The sequence below is a fragment of the Neodiprion virginianus genome, chromosome 7 (genome assembly GCF_021901495.1).
Source record: "Neodiprion virginianus isolate iyNeoVirg1 chromosome 7, iyNeoVirg1.1, whole genome shotgun sequence".
NCBI classification, from domain to species: Eukaryota; Metazoa; Arthropoda; class Insecta; order Hymenoptera; family Diprionidae; genus Neodiprion; species Neodiprion virginianus.
Window position 1 is genome coordinate 5253615 of NC_060883.1, and position 18806 is coordinate 5272420.

Sequence of the window (18806 nt, forward strand, 5' to 3'; positions counted from 1 at the left end):
TCGTCTTTACAAGATCTCGGCTCTAGTAATCAGTCACAGCGTTTCACAAGATAACGATTACTAGTTGCACAATAATCTCTGCGGTGAATCCGCAACTTTTTAGTCTACCTAGATTTGATAGTTTAAAATTCTCTTCCGATATGTTATGTGCTAACCATTGTTCAATTATTACATACCTTTATTCTACGATGTAGGAAAGCCATGAATATCTATACTGCTACAGAAATTATCGGTGCAGAGATGATAGAAATCGTTCCTGAATCTTATGTGTAAAAAGGAATACTAATCGTCGAACCATTTTGATTATACCTTTCGAATCAATGTCAATATTTTCACAAATTTGACACTCTGGAATGTTTCAATTGGGTCGGCATCAAAACTTGGAAGGGTCGATATTTCGAATGGCTGATGTATCGAAATTTCAAACATGCGAAAATAAAATAACTAAAATTAAATTGTTCGAAATTTTGATTGCCGAAAGTGTCACTGATTAGAATGACTGCTAATCCGTGACTCGATACTTCGAAAAATTTATCTTTCGTTATTTTACTTTCGCATATTTGAAATTTCGCCCACTCGAAATGATGAACCTTCCAAGTTTGAACCCTGAACCTTTTAGTTGGCAGTAGAGTGTCTTGTGTCAAAAACAGCGTGAGGAATGATTGACGTCTTGATTTCGGACATGAACACTAGGATGACTCGTTTACAGTCTCGTTTGCAAACTCGTTAGTTTTTTTACGTAGAGTAAACCCTTCCCGAATTTTAGGTCAATTCAAACATTTTTACGGTTTCCTCAAGAATTTTAACAAGTTCAAAAATGGTCAAAAATTGAATTTTATTTTATTTCCAAAATTTTTTTTTCTCGTGTTGGCAATTATTTTGACATTGAGAAGAAATTACATCCTAAGAATTTGAGCTCAAAATATGAATTCTTCTTGAGAAGTTCGCGTTTTGAAAATGTAACCCGGATTTAATAAACGTCGCTTTTAATGTTGTAGACAATTGTCAATTCTGCTTGTAAATTGAAATCGTCGGAAAAATGTCACGTTAATCGTCATGAGATACAATCATGAGAAAAGGGTTTCATTTTATTCCTGCATTTACATTTGGTGAAATAATCTTTCAATTCTGGAAAAATGATTAATCATTCAAAATTTATATCGTTTATAGTCAGAATTTGTTTTCCACTTTTTCACCTATTCATCTGTAGTTGATGAATCACTTGACAGATTTAATAACAAAAAATTCTGGCTTTATCCGTGGTATAATATTAATTTCAGCAATAAATAACAGTGAAAGCGGACCAAAAAGTAACCAGGATGACTTCGTTTAATATCGTCAAGCTTTCCTGTATCGAGTAATCGTACTCTACCTGTTTTTGTGCCTCTTATAGATGATGGTTCGATCCAAATCTCAAGCACTTTTCAGCGTGTGCGTTTGTAGATTCGCGTCCGTAGCTTAATTTCATACACTGTCGAGTGGTTCACTAAACCTTTTCGATTAGAGCATCAAGAAAAGTTGAGCCTTGGCATGGTGTCGTCTTTCTATTCGTTCAAATTGGTATTTTAAAATGTCTTGTTTCATTGAACCAGCCTGCGGTGTTCAATTACGCGAAAAATATTTCTTCAAACAATCGTTTGAGCCTTAAGCCTTAACAGCGCATTTTTGTAACTTCTTGTGTCATATCTCCTGTAAGAACTCTTTGAAATTATTTCATCGTGATATAATTTGCATCGACGATCGAGTTTCCATTTGCATTAGCTGAATTATATTCAGAATTATAAAGGTCTATCGTATCGTTGAAACCAATCGTTATACAAATACAGCGAGATTGGTATACTAATTATAATTAGAACATTTGAAATGTATAAACTTTGGTGTTTTTGATTCGATTCTGATGTTTTTACCCCTTGTCGGATGGTTTCGATTTTCAATTCCGGCAACATAAAAAAAAAGCTGTGAATTATGAGAATTTAACATTATCAACAAAGTCCAGGATATTTATTTCATAGTCAATTTCAGTGAGTGGAATCCGTTGTGTGAGACTTAAATTTACTGAAATCATTAGCTTTTTGCCGATCGAATTACACAGAACAACATGTTCTATTAGTTCCTGGTTTGAATAAATATGGCATCATTCGTGTAGTAAAATATAATTTATTTTTGTATGATCTACAGGTATTAAAAAATCTAATGTCTCAATAAATCGAAGTTACAGTCGTTAGTTTGTTATAACAGCAACGTGGTTTTTCAAGTTGCGCAATTTTGCCAGAACTAGTCAGTATTTTCGGAATGTTTTTGCGACTAGTTCATCGTTTTTGCACTTTTATCGGTAACGGTTGGTTTGTTTTAGAGCTTTTCTCGTTCCTAGTTGATCTCTTTCCGTGCTTAAGTTGGTACTAGTTGGTTTCATTTCATCTTTTATTGGTACGACTTGGTTATTTACAACTTGTATTGGTACTGGTTAGTCTTGTTTGAGCTCTCATTGATACTGGCTAGTACTTTTTTGAGCTTTTCTCGGTACTAGTTGGTCTTTTTTTGAGCTTTCCTCGTTACGAGTTGGTCTTTCTTCGAGCTTTTCTTGGGACTAGATCGTCTGCATACAAGCAATCTACACGCTGCGCGTATTAGAATGAAGCCCAATATCAGCAATACCATTATTGTGAATCCCACGTCTAGCAGGAAGTACTGAACAAAGCTTTGCTCAGTTGCAACTGATTTCAAATGCTTCCCGCCGCCATGTCTAACGACATATTCCACCCAATGAACAGCCTCATCTAGAGGGTTGTTCATTTCATCCTTCCAGTAGGCGGATACCTGAAAAATAGATTTTTTAGTTACACGCGCAGAGAAAGCATCTATTGAATCAACCAAATATAGCGAAGAAATGTTTTTTTAAACAAACAAATTTTAATTTCATCTTCAAACATATTACCCGAACAGCAATTTCGGTTATCAAGCGAAGCAACAACAGTTATTTTAATCGACAAAACACTTCTCTCGTCATATTCGGTAATTTCAACATCAAAATTTTTGTCTGCACTTCTGTTCCATGATCTTTTATCATATACTAAAAATAAAAAATAAAAATAATAACGTTCTTCTAAATTTGTTTGAAACAAAAAGATTTTATTTCAGTACGAACTGAAGTTTGTAAGCAAGAAAATTTGACTTGTTTCCATTAAACGTTGATTTAAATCCAATAATTTTCTCTTTCAGATTTCTTTTTCTTCAATATTATAGGTTCGTATTGAAATACCTAGATCGTTTTTTGTTTTTCACTTTTTGGGCACCGACTAATTTCCATACCTTCTTCACGTTTTCCCGGTACTTCGGATCGCTCGCAACCTTCATAATATTATCGTAAATTTCGTCTTCCGTCATTTCCATCAATTCCATCATTTCGGAAAATCCCTTTTCCCTAGCGCAGATTAAGTTTCGCTGTTGATCCCCAAGTATCGGTATACCGACAATCGGCACTCCGTGATAAACAGTTTCCATCATACTCGATATGCCGCCGTGAGTCAGGAACAATTTCAAATTGGGGTGCGCTGAAAACGTTTACAAGATTTTTCCCATATAGTTAACCAGTGCATTTTTAAGGAATTCCGAACAAAATCACCCGGCGAAAAAACTTTTACGTATGAAAAAGATTTCACGCAATCAAAATATTTGCATATGTTCAGAATGAAAAAGAGTAACTCGGAAAGTTTCAGCGAAATAAGAAGTGGTATGGTTCACAAACCTAAGAAAAAAAATTATTATAAAGTCTAATACAACCGAAAAAAATATAATCAACGAAAATAGGTGAAATCTTGCGAATCAAAATTCTGATCAACGTTCAAAAATACTAAAGTCTATATTCTTACTTGAAACTGATCTTCATCTAATTCCCTAGTCGAGTTTTTTTTTTCTCTCCTTTCTTTTATCCACACATAAGTTTTTCCGCCATTTTATACCTAAGATTGTACAGGTAATGTGTAATAACTTAGTATATCATTCTGTGGTAGCCATTTCCCTATGCGAACGTTGGTCGGTTTGTTGGTCATGGTATCGTTTTCCCATTTCCAAAGAACATCGTAAGGCAGACGTTGAAAAGCTCCCTTTAGTGCGCGAAGAGGCTTTTCCGGTATATGCACGCTCTTCATTGCTGATCCAAGACTGAAGAGAATTACACCGTTTTTCGAGGAGTCAAAGTATCGTTGCAAGTCCTGTGAACGATGTTTAAAAGAGGTTAAAAAAATCGTTTGAAGCACAGAGATAAATTTATAGTTGTTGTTACTACGTATAAGGCTTGAAATAATTTTATTTATAACCATAAAATTTAGTTTAGGCAACTCAAATATATCACATTTTTTTGATATTCCAATGATATATTCGAACCGTTAATGTGGGGATGTTTATTACACGAAAATTTTCTGGTAACTATGAGAAATGGAATTTCATTTTCATACTTCTTGTAGGGAAAGAGAATTTTGTTGAGTTGATGACTTACCACAGACAGCGATTTAGCTGGTTTTAGATGCATTCCGGCGACGTTTTTCATGTTCGGCATGTAAGACCGTGGGGTGGAAAATGCGGGGTGTGAATTTATCAGAATGAAATCCGCGCTCCTCAAAATCTCATCCAACGGTGGAATTTTCTCATCGGGACCAGACAAGTATTTTTCTACTAATGCCTGCTGTCGTGGGATGTAGAAAAATTTACGGACAAGCTCGCCGTAAATATACACCAGAGTATTCTGAAGCCTTTGCGCGAAAGTCATTCTATCGGAGAATCTGGAAATTATACGTAGAAAACAAAACAATTAAATTACAGAACTTATCGCTGGTTGTAAAAGCGTACTCAGAAAAATCCCATTTTTTTACAGTTACTTGAAAATTCTGGTAAAACGGATATTATCACAATATCAATTTGAATCTCTTTAGACTATAACAACAAATTTTACAACAAGTAGCTATTTAGTCTGATCATAGTTGGCAACATTACATTTTCCAGTTATCACAACGTTAAGTCTCTTTGTTTGAATTACCAAATCTTTTTCACGAGTATGAAATTACCGGTCGCACGTATAAATACGAGAAAACATTTAACCAGGAAGCATAATAAAAAATAACAGTAACGCAAGCCACATCTTTTCTCTTTCAGTCACAAAATTCATTTTTATTTTCCACCCAGAACTTATTTTTCGGTTATGATAATGATAATTAAAAAAGAAAATACTTTTGAACTCTATTTAGTGACCACAACTGGAAAGTTTTCTGAGCGTGCAGTAACTCCAGAAAATCACGATACCTCAGGAAATTTTCGAAGATTGAAAAAGTTGGTTTTGGAAAAATAGAAAAATGCATGACTCACGATAGAAATTCGCTGGGTACGTAACTCCACGGTGCCGGATTACCGAATATCGAATTTATCGTCGAGGTTGTTCCGAATGTGCTTATCAGAACGACAGGACATTTGAATTTGTGAACGTAGGCGAGCAAAGCGTCGTTAACAAAGTGCTCCGTAACTATTACATCGAATTTTTCATCCGATTCCCACAGTGCTTTTGCCTCGGGTGTTTCCAAAATCGCTTCCGTTGTCGACATTCCCATGAAATAGAACCCGAATGGCTTCAACAGGATGTTTACCCTCGCGAAGTCCAGGACGTTCATCTGATCTTTGATTAATTTTATTAATAACAAAACTATTCTACAAACTTTTCTAATATCTATCTTATATCTTATATCTTATAAATAAATTTGCAATATTTTCGAGCTTTCGTATTACTTTGATCTCAACAGTGTGCTTTCTTATATCATTTTTAAAACATTTATCATTGTTTTTTAGGGCACGTGTTTGTTTATTTTTTACTCAACCTGCACTAAATGAAATAATTTTATTTACTGACTTAAATGATCTATTCTATATAGTTGCCGAATTTACTCCAGATGTGATTTATAACACTCCGTGCGCCTGACGTACTGAGAAAGGCAACCGGAATTACTATCCGTCATTTTCAGGCTGCGAACCGCATCCCGTGGACTTTGAATTTGATAAATAATAAATGACGATTGGGATGCGGTGTTTAACCTGAATATGACTGATAGTAATTCCGGTTGCCTTTTTCAGTACGTCAGGCGCACGTACTTCGGCGCCTGCAGATCGGCAACCGGGCGTTACAATTTCGATTCAGAGTTAGATAATTGTAGGTCCGGTTGTCTATCTGCAGGCGCCAAGATGACTCCCACATTTAGATTCGGTATACAGAAATTCACGATATGATACGAATAAACTTTTTATTTACTTATTGGCGAATCTTGAATAATGAAATATTCGTTCAGGAAGCATTTAATGTAATAAACTAATTAAGTGAACGTTTTTATATGTAATCTACTTGTAACTGCACTGTGCAAAATTGTAAAAAAAAAAATATGAACAGTGGTTGAAGTGTCGTACTCACTGGTCATCGGAACGGCGTTCCATGAGATCTCTCTGTAATTCGAGGCGTTGAAGCCGGTGTTGAACGGCACAAACATCGTAACATCGTGGCCTTTTTTAGCCAGGGCATGCATAAGGGGCGAAGTTACGGTGAGATGAGATTTTATCGCGAGAGGAAAAAGTCCTAGAATACGGGCGCCGAGTACTTCTTGCCCTGCAAGTGAGAGAAGCACGCATGCTGCGAGCAGGTGCATCTGAAAATTGATGGAATATTGTTATTTCGGAAAACAAGTTGAGAAGTTATTATTGTTTCGATTTTAACGCATTTAGCAAATAGCCGATGAGCGTAAAAATTTGAAAAGATTAGAGAATAGAGAGATGATAAGATTGAATTTCGAAAAGCGCCTAAATCGCTTTTCTTGGCAATATTTAAAATAGGGAATATCGAAGTACAGAAAAGTTAAGATGTAATAAAAAAAAATATCGTACAAATTCGGTCATGTTATTATTCAATCTAATGATGCTATTTTATGGCTCTCTATACCTCTCATCTATATCTGACCTTTCTACATTTTTCTCTCTATCGACGAATCAAAAAATATTATGACTATAAAATAATCAGTCTGAATGAGTAAAGGAGTGAAAACACAATGAGCTTCAACTAATTGAAATTGATAAAATGATGCGCTTTCCTAATTCTACAAATGATTCAGTAATCATATGATCGATTCAAAATTATTCACAGTACAAATTGCGCTTTTGCAGTTAAAGTCTGCGATTTCCTAATTTTCTTTCAGATCGAGGAAATTATTCAGTTTCATTGACTCTGTAATCGCACGAAGATTTTTCAAATATTAAGCTGTGAAAATTCCACGTTTTAGAATGCGATGATGAACGTCATATGTATGGCGTATAACGGGTGTAAATCTTTGTAACAAACAACACAATAACACAACACGCGATAAATCATCCCGCAAGAAATACTCTGCATTTAGAATTAACGAATTTGATTAACGAATTTTTCTGACTACAGAGTATAAAGTCTGTAAACAAGAATATTTTGTTCAGAAACAGAAGCTTCAAAGAATGGAATATAGAATAAAGACGCAGGGACAGAAGAAGATATCTAGAAGTCATTACGTACCGAAGAATTCTTGTACATAGCGAGAATTTCGTGTTTATTTAACTAAACCGGCATCTCTTTTCTATTCGGAATGTCGTTTAGTTTGGTGTGCGGCTTGCCGAATGATCGAATCACGCAAAATTCACGCTCACACTTTACACTAATCAAATTTACAGCGTGGAGTGATGTAATTTTTACCGTTGATCTGATTCCTCGTCAGGGATTCACTGCTCACTAACCAGAGCTCTGAGCATCACTGAGACTAGAGTTCAGTAATTTTTTTCCGGCTGTAGTATACCTATTTAGAAATTCGCCAATCACGCTCCGAGTTTCTGTTGGAATCGAGTACCGTATACGATAATAACAACAGCAGAGATAAACGGATATATGTAACAGCGCAATAGATAAAGTGGTCAATGAATGACCGAGCTTCAGATATTACATTCGTATGCTGCGAAGATCTCATTGGAAAAATCGAAAATACAAAATACTGAAGTTGCAAACAATACTGAGAGAAATTTTTAGTTCCGGTTACCGCTCAGTCTTTAACTATTTTCATTTTTACCGCAATCGAAAAATATAGTTCTAGGTAGAAATTGAAAATTAGTTTTGTAGCTGTTACCGGAAAGTCTAGTATCCGTTACTATTCTTTCTCATTACGATCGCTGTTGCTATATTTTCTTGCAACTGTTGCGAAAATTTAACGCTTGTGCAAGAATAAATTGACGTTAAAGCCTTGTTTAACTAAAAAAGTAGAGTGAACCTCACAAACTGATTTTGCGTTGCAATAACCGAAAAAGGATCGACGATAGCGCAAAATGTTTACGCTTACCTCGTTTTTCGTAATTCCAACAATATTCAAACAGTTTTTTTAACGATACCTGTTTTACTAAATGTTTCTAGTTATTATAACAAATTAAATTTTCCTCGGTGAATGAGCATCGACGTCGTAGCTTCATTTTTTATATTTAAAATCTAGCCGGTAAGTTCTTCTGATTTTACGTTTATGCGATAGCTCAATTTATTCAGAATATTATACAGATTTTAATTTTTTATTTTTTTTATATTTTCAGCTGAAATCAAACGCGAATGACAAAGATTTTCCAACGATCCATTCATAAAAAATTAAATATTCACCTGAATTTTAATCGCGTCTTACTACAGATCGTGGAATGTTTTATTGTTAGTATAATTAATGTATTCCTGTTTCTAACGGATTCTCGCAGCTCTCGTCGAAGGTTGTTGAACCGAAATAATATTTCACATGCAAATGTCGTCGCTGAATATTGTGGGAGAATTAACGTGTTCAATGATAGAATGAAATACTATACAGTAGAAATAGAGTAACAACAAATTGTACTTTTTTTTTTTTGTGTAACATTTACTCGATAATTGAACTACCAAACTTCATCGCGATTATTTATCTGCATTGTTGAACAACTGCGTGGAAATCGTTTCTACGGACTGATCGAAAATATATATTTATAATATTCTTTCCTTTTTTAAAGTACAAAATCATATTATCCGGCAATTTTCTTTATTAGATTACTGCTTCCGTAGAAAAACGACTGTTTGAAGATTTTATAAATAGTGAAATCTAATCATATTAGCTAACTCTTTTCCAAATATTGGCATGTAACATTCTATTTTCCGTCATATATTTCAATTCGTGCCTGGTACCATGGCTTCATTGATCCAGCATAAATCGATCGAATTATTACGGTGAAAAAAAGTTACAAAATTTATGTTAATTTTATACTCAAAGTTTTAATTTTCGGTTGTTTTTAATAATGAAAATATAGGCATGAATTGTATGGTCAAGAGACGTATAAATTTCACTGTGTCACTCGCACATTCATCAACTTACATTTATCTAAGAATTTTTTTGTTTTGAATTTTTACAAAAAAACACTGAGACTAGTTATCTAAAGCTTTGACGATTTTTTGTGATACGCATTACTAGTGAGACTTGAAAAGTTGTCTTTTTACATCTCAGATAAGGCAATCGCAATATCTATTCACGATACGTAAGACGTAATTCGTTTTTCAAGCATGTCCGGAATCAATAAACTACAGAACACGTGACAACAATTGCAAACCTGTTTTCTTAAAAATTTAATCATGCCTATCTTTGCTACGGATGAAATAAACTGGAAATTATCCAACTGTATATCCTTGTCAAAGATAATAAATTTCAAATTCTCACTCATCTCTATCAGACAACCTCTAATCAATATAAGCTTATCTTCCATGATAGCAGATGTTACTGTAAAGTTACAAACCTATTTATTTAAGAATAATTCGAAAGTAGATAACTGGGAAAACATATCAAGGAGCTCTTTTTGAAACCTATTTATTAGAATTTTCGTGATCAATTGTTCACAGAGAATATATTTTTAGAAACTTTGAACGCATTATACTGTCATAATATTGAAGATGCAGTATGAAAAGGAGTTTTAAATTAAATTATTATAAAATATTTATCCAAGAGAAATTGAATCTGCGACCGCTAAGCATCGTTCTATCAAATTCTCCTAGTTCACACGTGTGATAAAATAATCTTTTACACTTTATCAAGATATGCATTATTTTGTAATTATAATTTGTGTCCACCGATTTAATTTGGCACAGAATAAAACTTGATGTTGAAAATTTTGGATTACGATCTTTTGAGGTATAAAATTCAAAACAGTGGGAACAATATGAAGAGAAAATGAACTAATTAAATTCGAATAAAAGCTTGAACTCGATTAATTTCTGTTGCATCGGTGTTTAAGAAATTGGTTAGCTAAAAATCGATACTTTTTAATTTTTTTTATTACAAGATATCCGTATATTGAGTATTTATCAAATGATTATGTTCGTAAAAGCTTAGCTTTCGATGCTTGATTTAAAATCACTTGAAAATTGTTAAAAAAATCTAGCAAATTCGTTCGATTTAACAATAATTATCATATACGATTGCTTTTTTTATTAGAAAGGCTATTTTTTACGAAGTGAGAATTCGATATTGCTACACGTTGATCATAATCAATCTCTATGCAATGTTGTAAACTTAAATATACAACATTGGCAACAGAATAAAAAAACACGTATTTAATTCCAGAATTTGTAGAAAAAAATCTAATGAATAAAATACAGCGATCCATAGTATAATGAAATAGAATAAATTAACCAAATTTTCAGCAATTTTGAATCGATTTGAAACGAAGCATCGACATGTCTAAGTTTTTGTTTATAACATCAATATTTGATATTTTTTTAATTTTAAACAGATTCTCGTAGTTTACGGTTACATTAATTTGAAAAATACTAAATGCTCGACTATCTCGTACGAAAATTAATATAAAAAAAAGCTTCAATTTTTGGTCTGCAACCAAGCTCATAAATCTTTTGTCATTATTTTTAGATGCAGTTTTTCAGCGTAGACTAAGCATACATTTACCTACAAATCCCGGTGCAGATGTACCTGCAGAGCTCTTGCGCACCTGGCGCACCTGCGAATAGAATCGAGGTTTTCCTTCCACCCCTGGAGGGTGCAGTGAAGGCTGCTGTTCGCAACACGCGACAGTTGTTTTAGGAAGTTTCATCGGAGAACGTCAGATTTCAAATTGCGCCGCAGTGAAAATAGTCGTGAATAAAAGAGAGTGGCGTCTGTTTTCCCGATTGAGAAAAAGGCAAATGCACCCCACAATTAACTCGAGGCCGAAATATGACGCCGTTTTACGACTCTCAGGATTTTTATAAGAAGATGATTGAGCTGCAGGAAAGGCTGCGGAAAAGGTGCGTCTCAATTCGGCCTTCGTCTGTCTATTTTCTCATTTCATTTATTCTTTTATTCTCCTATTTTTACAACTATGCCTAGATCGACACGCGATACACAGATAATAATAAATATCGTTATTTTTTAATCGTACTGTTCATACAGCGAAGAGGAGAGAATGAAGCTGGAGGAAAGATTCAATTTACTATCGCAGGATTCTCGTAATAGGTGAGTTTCAATAACAATCATATTAATGAGTAATGATTTGAGAAAATAGGAGATCCTTTATTTAATCCCAGTATTTATACATCCTTGATGAAGAAACATTTCATCATTGCAAATATTGGTGCAGTTTTTAATGAAGTACGTACTATGTTAATTCGTATAATACACTATAAATAAGAATGATCACATGGACAGTAAATACTTCAATTACTGGACGCAGTGATGAAATTTTTTTTATCCAGATTCGTTCAGCGTTTTTCATATACGAAGAATTGATTATCGTAATAGCATCTCCCGAGATGTATACTTGGTTTTTTCTGCTCGATTCTCATGATTAAAGGTTTTTTTTATTATCCGTCTAATGACGTCTTGTCCTTGAACCGATCTTGTGTATAAATGTAAGGAATGATCAGAGGCTCTGCTCAGATATTACGAACATTCAGTTTATTCCTCTAATATCGATCAGGTGGCCACCAGGTTTGGGGAATGTATACAATCGATATTCTAAACATAACTCTGGTGACACGCGTTCAGGGATAGACAAAAGTTGTGAAGCAGCTGTTAAGCGATGCAACTGCAGAAAATTCCTCGTTGTATAATAGGATTATCGTATTTCGTACAGCTCGGAGAATTTGGCCATTCGGTGAATTTCGATCATTTGTATATCAAGTATCTTTACATACTGTACAGTAAATAGGAACTTGGCAGCAATATTTATCTGCATGTTTTGTTCGCGAAAAGATATCTGAAATGTTTCGCAGGTTTCTTAAACCTCGAAATTTCCAAGCCATCGCTCGACTTGACAGAATCGTTAAGGAATTTTTTTTCATAACAGTAGGTACAGTTTCTTGAAAGTATTCTTCTGGTCCAAGATACGTGAATTCGGTGATCAATTTTTGGTATTCCAGACGAGAAGCCTGTATCAACAACCTTAGAATGAGATACATCGAGTTTCTCGAAGAACAGCGTCTTCGCGATGAAAGAAATCACGAAATTCTAGGAGCGCTAGATAAGATTGACGGTAGTCTAGCACGCATGACCGCCAGGACGGATCGCTTAGGAATTTTACGGGTAAGTTGAAGGCTGCAAATATTACTTCTTAGTCGCGTATCGAAGCAAACAACTACGCGATCGCATTAGACTATTTCGAAATTTCAAAGCGAACAGAAACTTTTTCGCCGACATTAATGCTAAATGTCACCGACAGTCGGTAACCCTTTTAGTTAAATTTGTCGAGAAAGATGTCAGTTTTGTCCGACTATTTTCATCCCAGTATAGTCTTACCGATAGACATTGCAGTGCGGCTTGACTGTCGTTTGTTACCTGTAAAATCGCAACTAACACATTTCGAGTTCCTATCCTTTGCAGAAACAGTATGAAGCCTATTTGCTACGTCTGTACGCGAACCGAAGTGCAGGTGGAAATGGCGACAGCGGCGTTGGCAGCCACAATGATGAGAAACCATCGAAAAACGGTGTCCAGCAGACAAGAAGAAACCGTGGTCCAACGCAAAACGCTACAGACAACCCTGCAACCTTCATTCCTCAGACAAACTATCCCCAGAGTTACCTCGGCTCTTCGAACACGTCGCAGTTCAATGTCTCGAGATACGCTGGGGGCCAAGAAATCCGTCCAGAAGTTGAGGTTTTCCAAAAAAGTGGTCAAGGCGATGGTCCCAAGGTTGCGCAATCCGGCCACACACAGCAGCTCTTCTGCGGTACTAGAAATTTGAACTTGCAAAACATTCCCACGTCTCAAACGCAGCTAGCGAAACAGTTCTCTGAGCCTCAATTCCCAAGACCGAGTCACCAGTTTGCATCTTCGACGACGTTCCGGGATGTTTCCAATCCGTATCTGGAGGAGAATCCGAGGTCACCTTACCTGGTCGATCAGGTTGATCCGTCAATGGTTGGTCTGAGGTCCGATAGAATGAATGCGAGGATGGTACCGGAATTTCCGATCGACTTAAGAGACGAAAATTTCGGGCCGTACAGACACAGCACGCCGCTTCCTGGTTATCTGGACTACTCGACTCGGTACTCGAGAAACCCTTCGGGACATGAAGCAATGAACCTTGCTCTCAGGTCCGGATTCACCAGGACCGATTTGGAGAACGTTGTTCATAGAAACGAGCAGATTTTACCTAGGGATTATCTTCACAATTCGGAGACTATTAAGCCTTCTTTGCAAACCTCGAAGTTGGCTTCGGAAAAACGAAGAACTTTGGATCACAACCCGAGTGAAGAAACGTACGAGGATGATCTTGACCAGTACATAAACAGAATTCGAAGTCTCCATCGGGAGAATAATCAAAGTCTGGAGGTGCTTGACATTGAACAAAACACTAGCGGAGATCTACTCAATGCTACACTGTCGGAAGATGGACCGTTGGAACCCTTGGCGCTTCACTCGGATGATAAAGTCAAAATCAAGAAAATTGATGCACCAGGAGTTGCGGATAATTTTGAGGCGGCAACTACAGCGGTCTTTTCAAATGATCGTGGTATTCCTAATTCCAAGTTGCAGCAAATGATGAACGATAAGAATTTTGCCGTAAAGCCAAAGCTCGTAGAATCAGACGTCGTTAGTCAGGCGGCATTGGAGTCCGATGTGACACTTGACAATTTATCTATTTCCGCGACAAGAGATGACATACTTTCGGAAACAGCTTCTCTCGGCGTAAGCCATATCCAAGATAAATCTGCAGTGGCCAGTGATAAATTTAGACCGAAGGTTGAGCCACCCATCACAGATTTGAGAGCTACGGATTTAAATATCGAAGTGGTTGCGACAGTGTCTAAAAATAGCCCTGCTGATCTAAATGTACTTTTGCCAAATAAACCTGGTGAAATTCAAGTATCAAACTCCGCCCGGGAGGAATATTTAAGTACGCTGAAAAAGAGTCGCGATCTTGACAAAAAAATTACCGCAGACAAACCAACGCTGGTAAACGTTCCGACGAGAGATGAGGATTTTCCACCCGAGGAGACGGAAGTTCACGAAGATATCGAAGGAGACAAGGTGACGCTGATCAAACGGGAACAAGTTAACGAACAAGTAATCGACGTTGTTAAGGAATTGCGGCCACCAAGTTTGCAGCACTACGAGAGAAACATTGTTGAAGTTCACGTTAATGATGAAGACAAGAAAGATAAAAATACGCCAAAAATATTGCCTGATGATACTGGGAAACAAATCACTGCGTTAGACTTACCCGAGAACGATAAAAAGCAATTGGAAGCAATTCCAGACGCTTCGTATAAGGATGACGCATTGGAAAGACAATTTGAGCAGAATCCAGATCAGGAATACTCAAATTACGATCACTACTCTGCACAAAATCTTCCCCAGGATTTCAATGAAAGTCTTGATACCGGTCAAAGGTTTGAGCAGAATCCTCAACAGTCATACGATCCTGACACGCACGAGCAGCTTGATTACGATAAGAAACCAAATGACAATGAATTTGCTCAGGTGCAGCAGTCTTACGGTCCTGAACCCGATCAACTGGAAGATTCTAACCAAGTCTGTAACACTGATCAACAATACCAGCCGGATACGACGCAACAGTACGCACAAGAATCAAATCCACATGATCCATATGGACAGTACTCAACTGACCCCAGCCAACAATACGTGGCTGATCCTAATGAAGAGTACAGACATGATTCTAACGAACAGCACATAGCTGGTTCTGATGAACAGTATGTGGTTAATCCCAACGATCACTACACAGCTGATCCAAACGAGCAGTATTCAGCTGATCCAAATGATCAGTATTCAGGAAATGTGGATGAAAATTATCCAACTGATCCAAACGCACAATACGGTTACTATGACGATAAATCGTACCAGAATGATCAGAATACAGCGTACGATAACGCTGGAAATGAACAGTACGATTACGGGGATAATCAAGGCTACGAGCACGATCCAAATCAGCAGTATGAACAGGACCCAAGTCAGCAGTATGAACAAGATCCAAGTCAGCACTATGAACAGGATCCAAGTCAGCAGTATGAACAAGATCCGAGTCAGCAGTATGAACAGGATCCAAATCAGCAGTATGAACAGGACCCAAGTCAGCAGTTCGAACAAGATCCGAGTCAGCAGTATGAACAAGATCCAAATCAGCAGTATGAACAGGACCCAAGTCAGCAGTATGAACAAGATCCGAGTCAGCAGTATGAACAGGATCCAAGTCAGCAGTATGAACAGGACCCAAGTCAGCAGTATGAACAAGATCCAAGTCAGCAGTATGAACAGGATCCAAGTCAGCAGTATGAACATGATCCAAATCAGGAGTATGAACATGATCCAAACCAGCAGTTTGTGCATGAATCTTACGCGCGGGATACTGACCAGGAATACAAAGATCAAGGATATGGAGAAAATCAGGGTTACGATCCAACCGGCTACGAAGAGTCCGAACAGCATGGCAATCTGGAGGTTGGTGATGATCCGGACGAAATTTATGAGAACCGTAACGTGAATTTGGAATCGTCCGAGCAAAATTATCCCGCTGTCGATACCGAGAAAAGCAACAGGACTACAAGTCACGAGGTAGCAGAGTCCGATGACACCAGAGTAAAAGATCATTCTGTCGAAGAGAAGAAGAAAGATAAGGATGTGATTAGGGCTCTATTGGAATCGGACACCGAGAGTACCATTGAAAGAAATCCTTCAAACAACACTGAGAGTGATTTCGACTTTAATTAATGTCTAATAATTGTTCCGTTGAGATCCCCTTCATTCCAAGTATCTATTATTCGTTTATCATACCGTTACACAGTGAAAAAGAGTATTTATTGTATATATATTTATGTATTGAGATATGATATTTATCAATAAATGTTACAGCCAGCCTCGAAAGAGGCTGTGAACCACAACTGGAATTGAAACGAAACATTTTCATTCATATCATGAACTTCGATGACCGATAGTTCAAAAAATTCTCCAACAACAGTGATTGACAAAAGTTTTCCACCCCACATCTGGTTATGGTGGATTATTTCCGTCTGGATCGATAGCAAAACGTGGAAGAGTCCGCGGCGCTGGTCATGTTCATACGTTCAAAGCTGAGAAGCTGGTTTATAATAATAAATAAATATGAGGCGTCTGTTCTTATTTCCAGCAAAAGCGTCGACCGCCGCAGCTGGTTTCTGGTTCTTATGGATTTTCCGTCGGCCAATCGCCGCGTCGTTCGGACGATACGCGAAGGCGAGTTTGCGCCAATCAAACGTTCCGTTTCCGCGTTTCGCATCGCCATCAATTCCCGAGTCGTCGTACCGGCGGTATTCCGATGTTCCTGGCTTCAGTGTACATTGTATACTCTCCGAATGGGCACCGACTATCCGACAACCGTTCAACTGCAACCAGGCCTTGCATCAAATACGCACCTGCAGTGTGACCTTAGCGACGACGCCGATTCGCCGTTGTGAGACGCATTAATCCGTCTGGCAGTGTGGCTACCTATCCTATCCGCGAAACATCGCGTGCTGTACAATAATTAACCCGGTCACTGAGGAGAAGAGAAAAATTCAAAAGTTAGTAACAAGGCGGAAACGTCAGGAGTGCAGCAGCTGACATTTGTGACTCCAGGGCGTGTGTTGCTCGTCAGTTTTATGGGGCACCATGCAATCGGACCTGAATCCTCCTTCATCTGCTTTTCTCACACCGTCGCATTTCACACTATAAACATTCGGTGCGACGTCTCACAATTCTCTCCCTCTCTCTGTCTCTCTCTCTCTCTCTCTCTCTCTCTCTCTCTCTCACATATTTAATCTTCGTAAACACAAACGCGGGGAGATTAACGAATTGTTATTGGACACTATCAGCCACCGTAGCCACGCATTAACAACGTCATCGCTGTAACGTGTTTGTTTCCGTTCAGCTGATATAATCATCCAAGGGTCATTCCAGCGTGGTTCGAATTTTTCCAGAAAACTCTCGGCCTATATTTATAAACAGAATGCGGTTACGACTCGCGACGTATACGAAGGCTGATCGTTATTACACGAAGAGGGAACTTAATGTTGTTAATTTTTTTGTTCACATCGTGACATTCGAATCTTCAAAATACAGATAAACATTCTGCAAATTTGGGTAGAATACTTTATCAGCAATTTTGTAACGCATTTTTTTTTCAATCTGCGTGATTATTAGTTTATTCTGGAACATTAGATTTATTTCATTCGCTCAATTCTTACCAACCATCTTAGAATTTTCCATCAAGTCGATAATCGTCGGATAACGCGAATAATTTATATGTAACACGACAAGTGCTACAGAAACTATAAATGCCTGATTGAACATTTCTTTATAAATTCTAAAACTTTAAATTGAGTTAATCCATTCTATGACGGTCCTAGAAAAATAATTAGTAATCTTGTAGAAGAAAATTTTACAGAATAGCGCCAAAGTCGGTGTTTAAACTTTGTACAGAACTCGACGTTTTTTCCCCTGAAAAGTATTGTCGAAAATGTTAATGATTTTGAGTCAAAACATATCAAACCAATAAAAGTCGCATATTTTTGAATTGAACTATTACCGCGAACTAAAAACAACGAACACATTTTACATCAACTTGTGCACATAACTGGAAAAAAACCGTCACATATCACTTTAGAAATTGTCGCAGGTATCAAATTGATTATTATCTTATCGTTAGTTGTGATAATTAGCACCGTGTAGTTCTCTTCTAAAACGGTTAGTTATGCAAAAAAGAATTTCCCCGATAACTTGTCAATGCAAAATACAGCTCATGCTTTTTTTTCAATTCGGCGAGAAATTACGCCTGCACCTTCGTTCAATGTTTAGGCGCGATTTTTAATGCTCTGCCCCAGAAATCGCCGCCACGATTCTTATTAGATATAAGGCTTTATTGAACAATTTACAGTCATGGAAACTTCGGTTTCTACAAACGCTATCAACGAGTCTAACGGAACTGCACATCTTTGCTTTGAACTTGACGGCGAGGGAGATGCAGACAGCTCAACGACACCTGGACACAACACCGATCTTCATTGCGATGATCGTGAGTATTGACCTGATTTACTTTGCACCGTAGCCTCGATTGAAATTTCAAAAATTGTTGTTTTTTTTTTTTTTTAAATGCTATTCGTTTTAAAAGTCACTCAGAGGTGGCAGGAGGACAGAATCTACACGATCGTCATTGAGAAAAATTTCATTTGTTGTAGGTAGTAAGAAATCTATTAGAAGTAGAATCGGTATCGAAATTTTTTTTTTTTTTTTCGTGTACTTTACTAAATA

The 18806-nt window shown here is 37.0% G+C and overlaps 3 protein-coding genes across 12 annotated transcripts in view; 2 read left to right on the plus strand and 1 right to left on the minus strand.

The window, feature by feature from the left end:
• Positions 1-2141: 2141 nt before the first annotated feature.
• Positions 2142-18806, minus strand: part of LOC124309179 (UDP-glycosyltransferase UGT5-like) — a 33209-nt gene continuing 16544 nt past the window's right edge. For 2 of the 4 annotated variants that reach the window (XM_046772542.1, XM_046772541.1), the window contains exons 2-7: positions 6446-6677; positions 5359-5662; positions 4496-4778; positions 3989-4211; positions 3310-3551; positions 2142-2817 (exon numbers count right to left, since the gene is read on the minus strand). In XM_046772542.1, the coding sequence (XP_046628498.1) occupies positions 2524-2817; positions 3310-3551; positions 3989-4211; positions 4496-4778; positions 5359-5662; positions 6446-6677 (1578 nt within the window). In that variant the 3' untranslated portion in view covers positions 2142-2523. Of the gene's footprint in view, positions 2818-3309; positions 3552-3988; positions 4212-4495; positions 4779-5358; positions 5663-6445; positions 6678-7567; positions 7840-18806 lie in introns of those variants that run through there. The other 2 variants (XM_046772543.1, XM_046772540.1) reach the window with 2 other exon arrangements.
• On the plus strand, positions 10996-16423 carry LOC124309177 (cytadherence high molecular weight protein 3-like). 4 transcript variants are annotated; one of them, XM_046772526.1, is made up of 5 exons: positions 10996-11329; positions 11475-11537; positions 12443-12605; positions 12903-15303; positions 15352-16423. In XM_046772526.1, the coding sequence occupies exons 1-5, from the start codon at positions 11259-11261 to the stop codon at positions 16251-16253; spliced, it is 3600 nt and encodes a 1199-aa protein (XP_046628482.1). In that variant the 5' UTR covers positions 10996-11258; the 3' UTR covers positions 16254-16423. The 4 variants fall into 4 exon arrangements, with proteins under 4 accessions (XP_046628482.1, XP_046628481.1, XP_046628483.1 ...); XM_046772525.1 differs by having other exon boundaries at positions 10998-11329; positions 12903-16423; XM_046772527.1 differs by lacking the exons at positions 10996-11329; positions 11475-11537 and adding an exon at positions 11657-12368 and having other exon boundaries at positions 12903-16423.
• LOC124309178 (AMP deaminase 2) overlaps positions 16752-18806 on the plus strand; it is a 32539-nt gene continuing 30484 nt past the window's right edge. For 2 of the 4 annotated variants that reach the window (XM_046772530.1, XM_046772536.1), the window contains exons 1-2: positions 16752-17080; positions 18433-18570. In XM_046772530.1, the coding sequence (XP_046628486.1) occupies positions 18435-18570 (136 nt within the window). In that variant the 5' untranslated portion in view covers positions 16752-17080; positions 18433-18434. Of the gene's footprint in view, positions 17081-17127; positions 17239-18432; positions 18571-18806 lie in introns of those variants that run through there. The other 2 variants (XM_046772532.1, XM_046772531.1) reach the window with 2 other exon arrangements.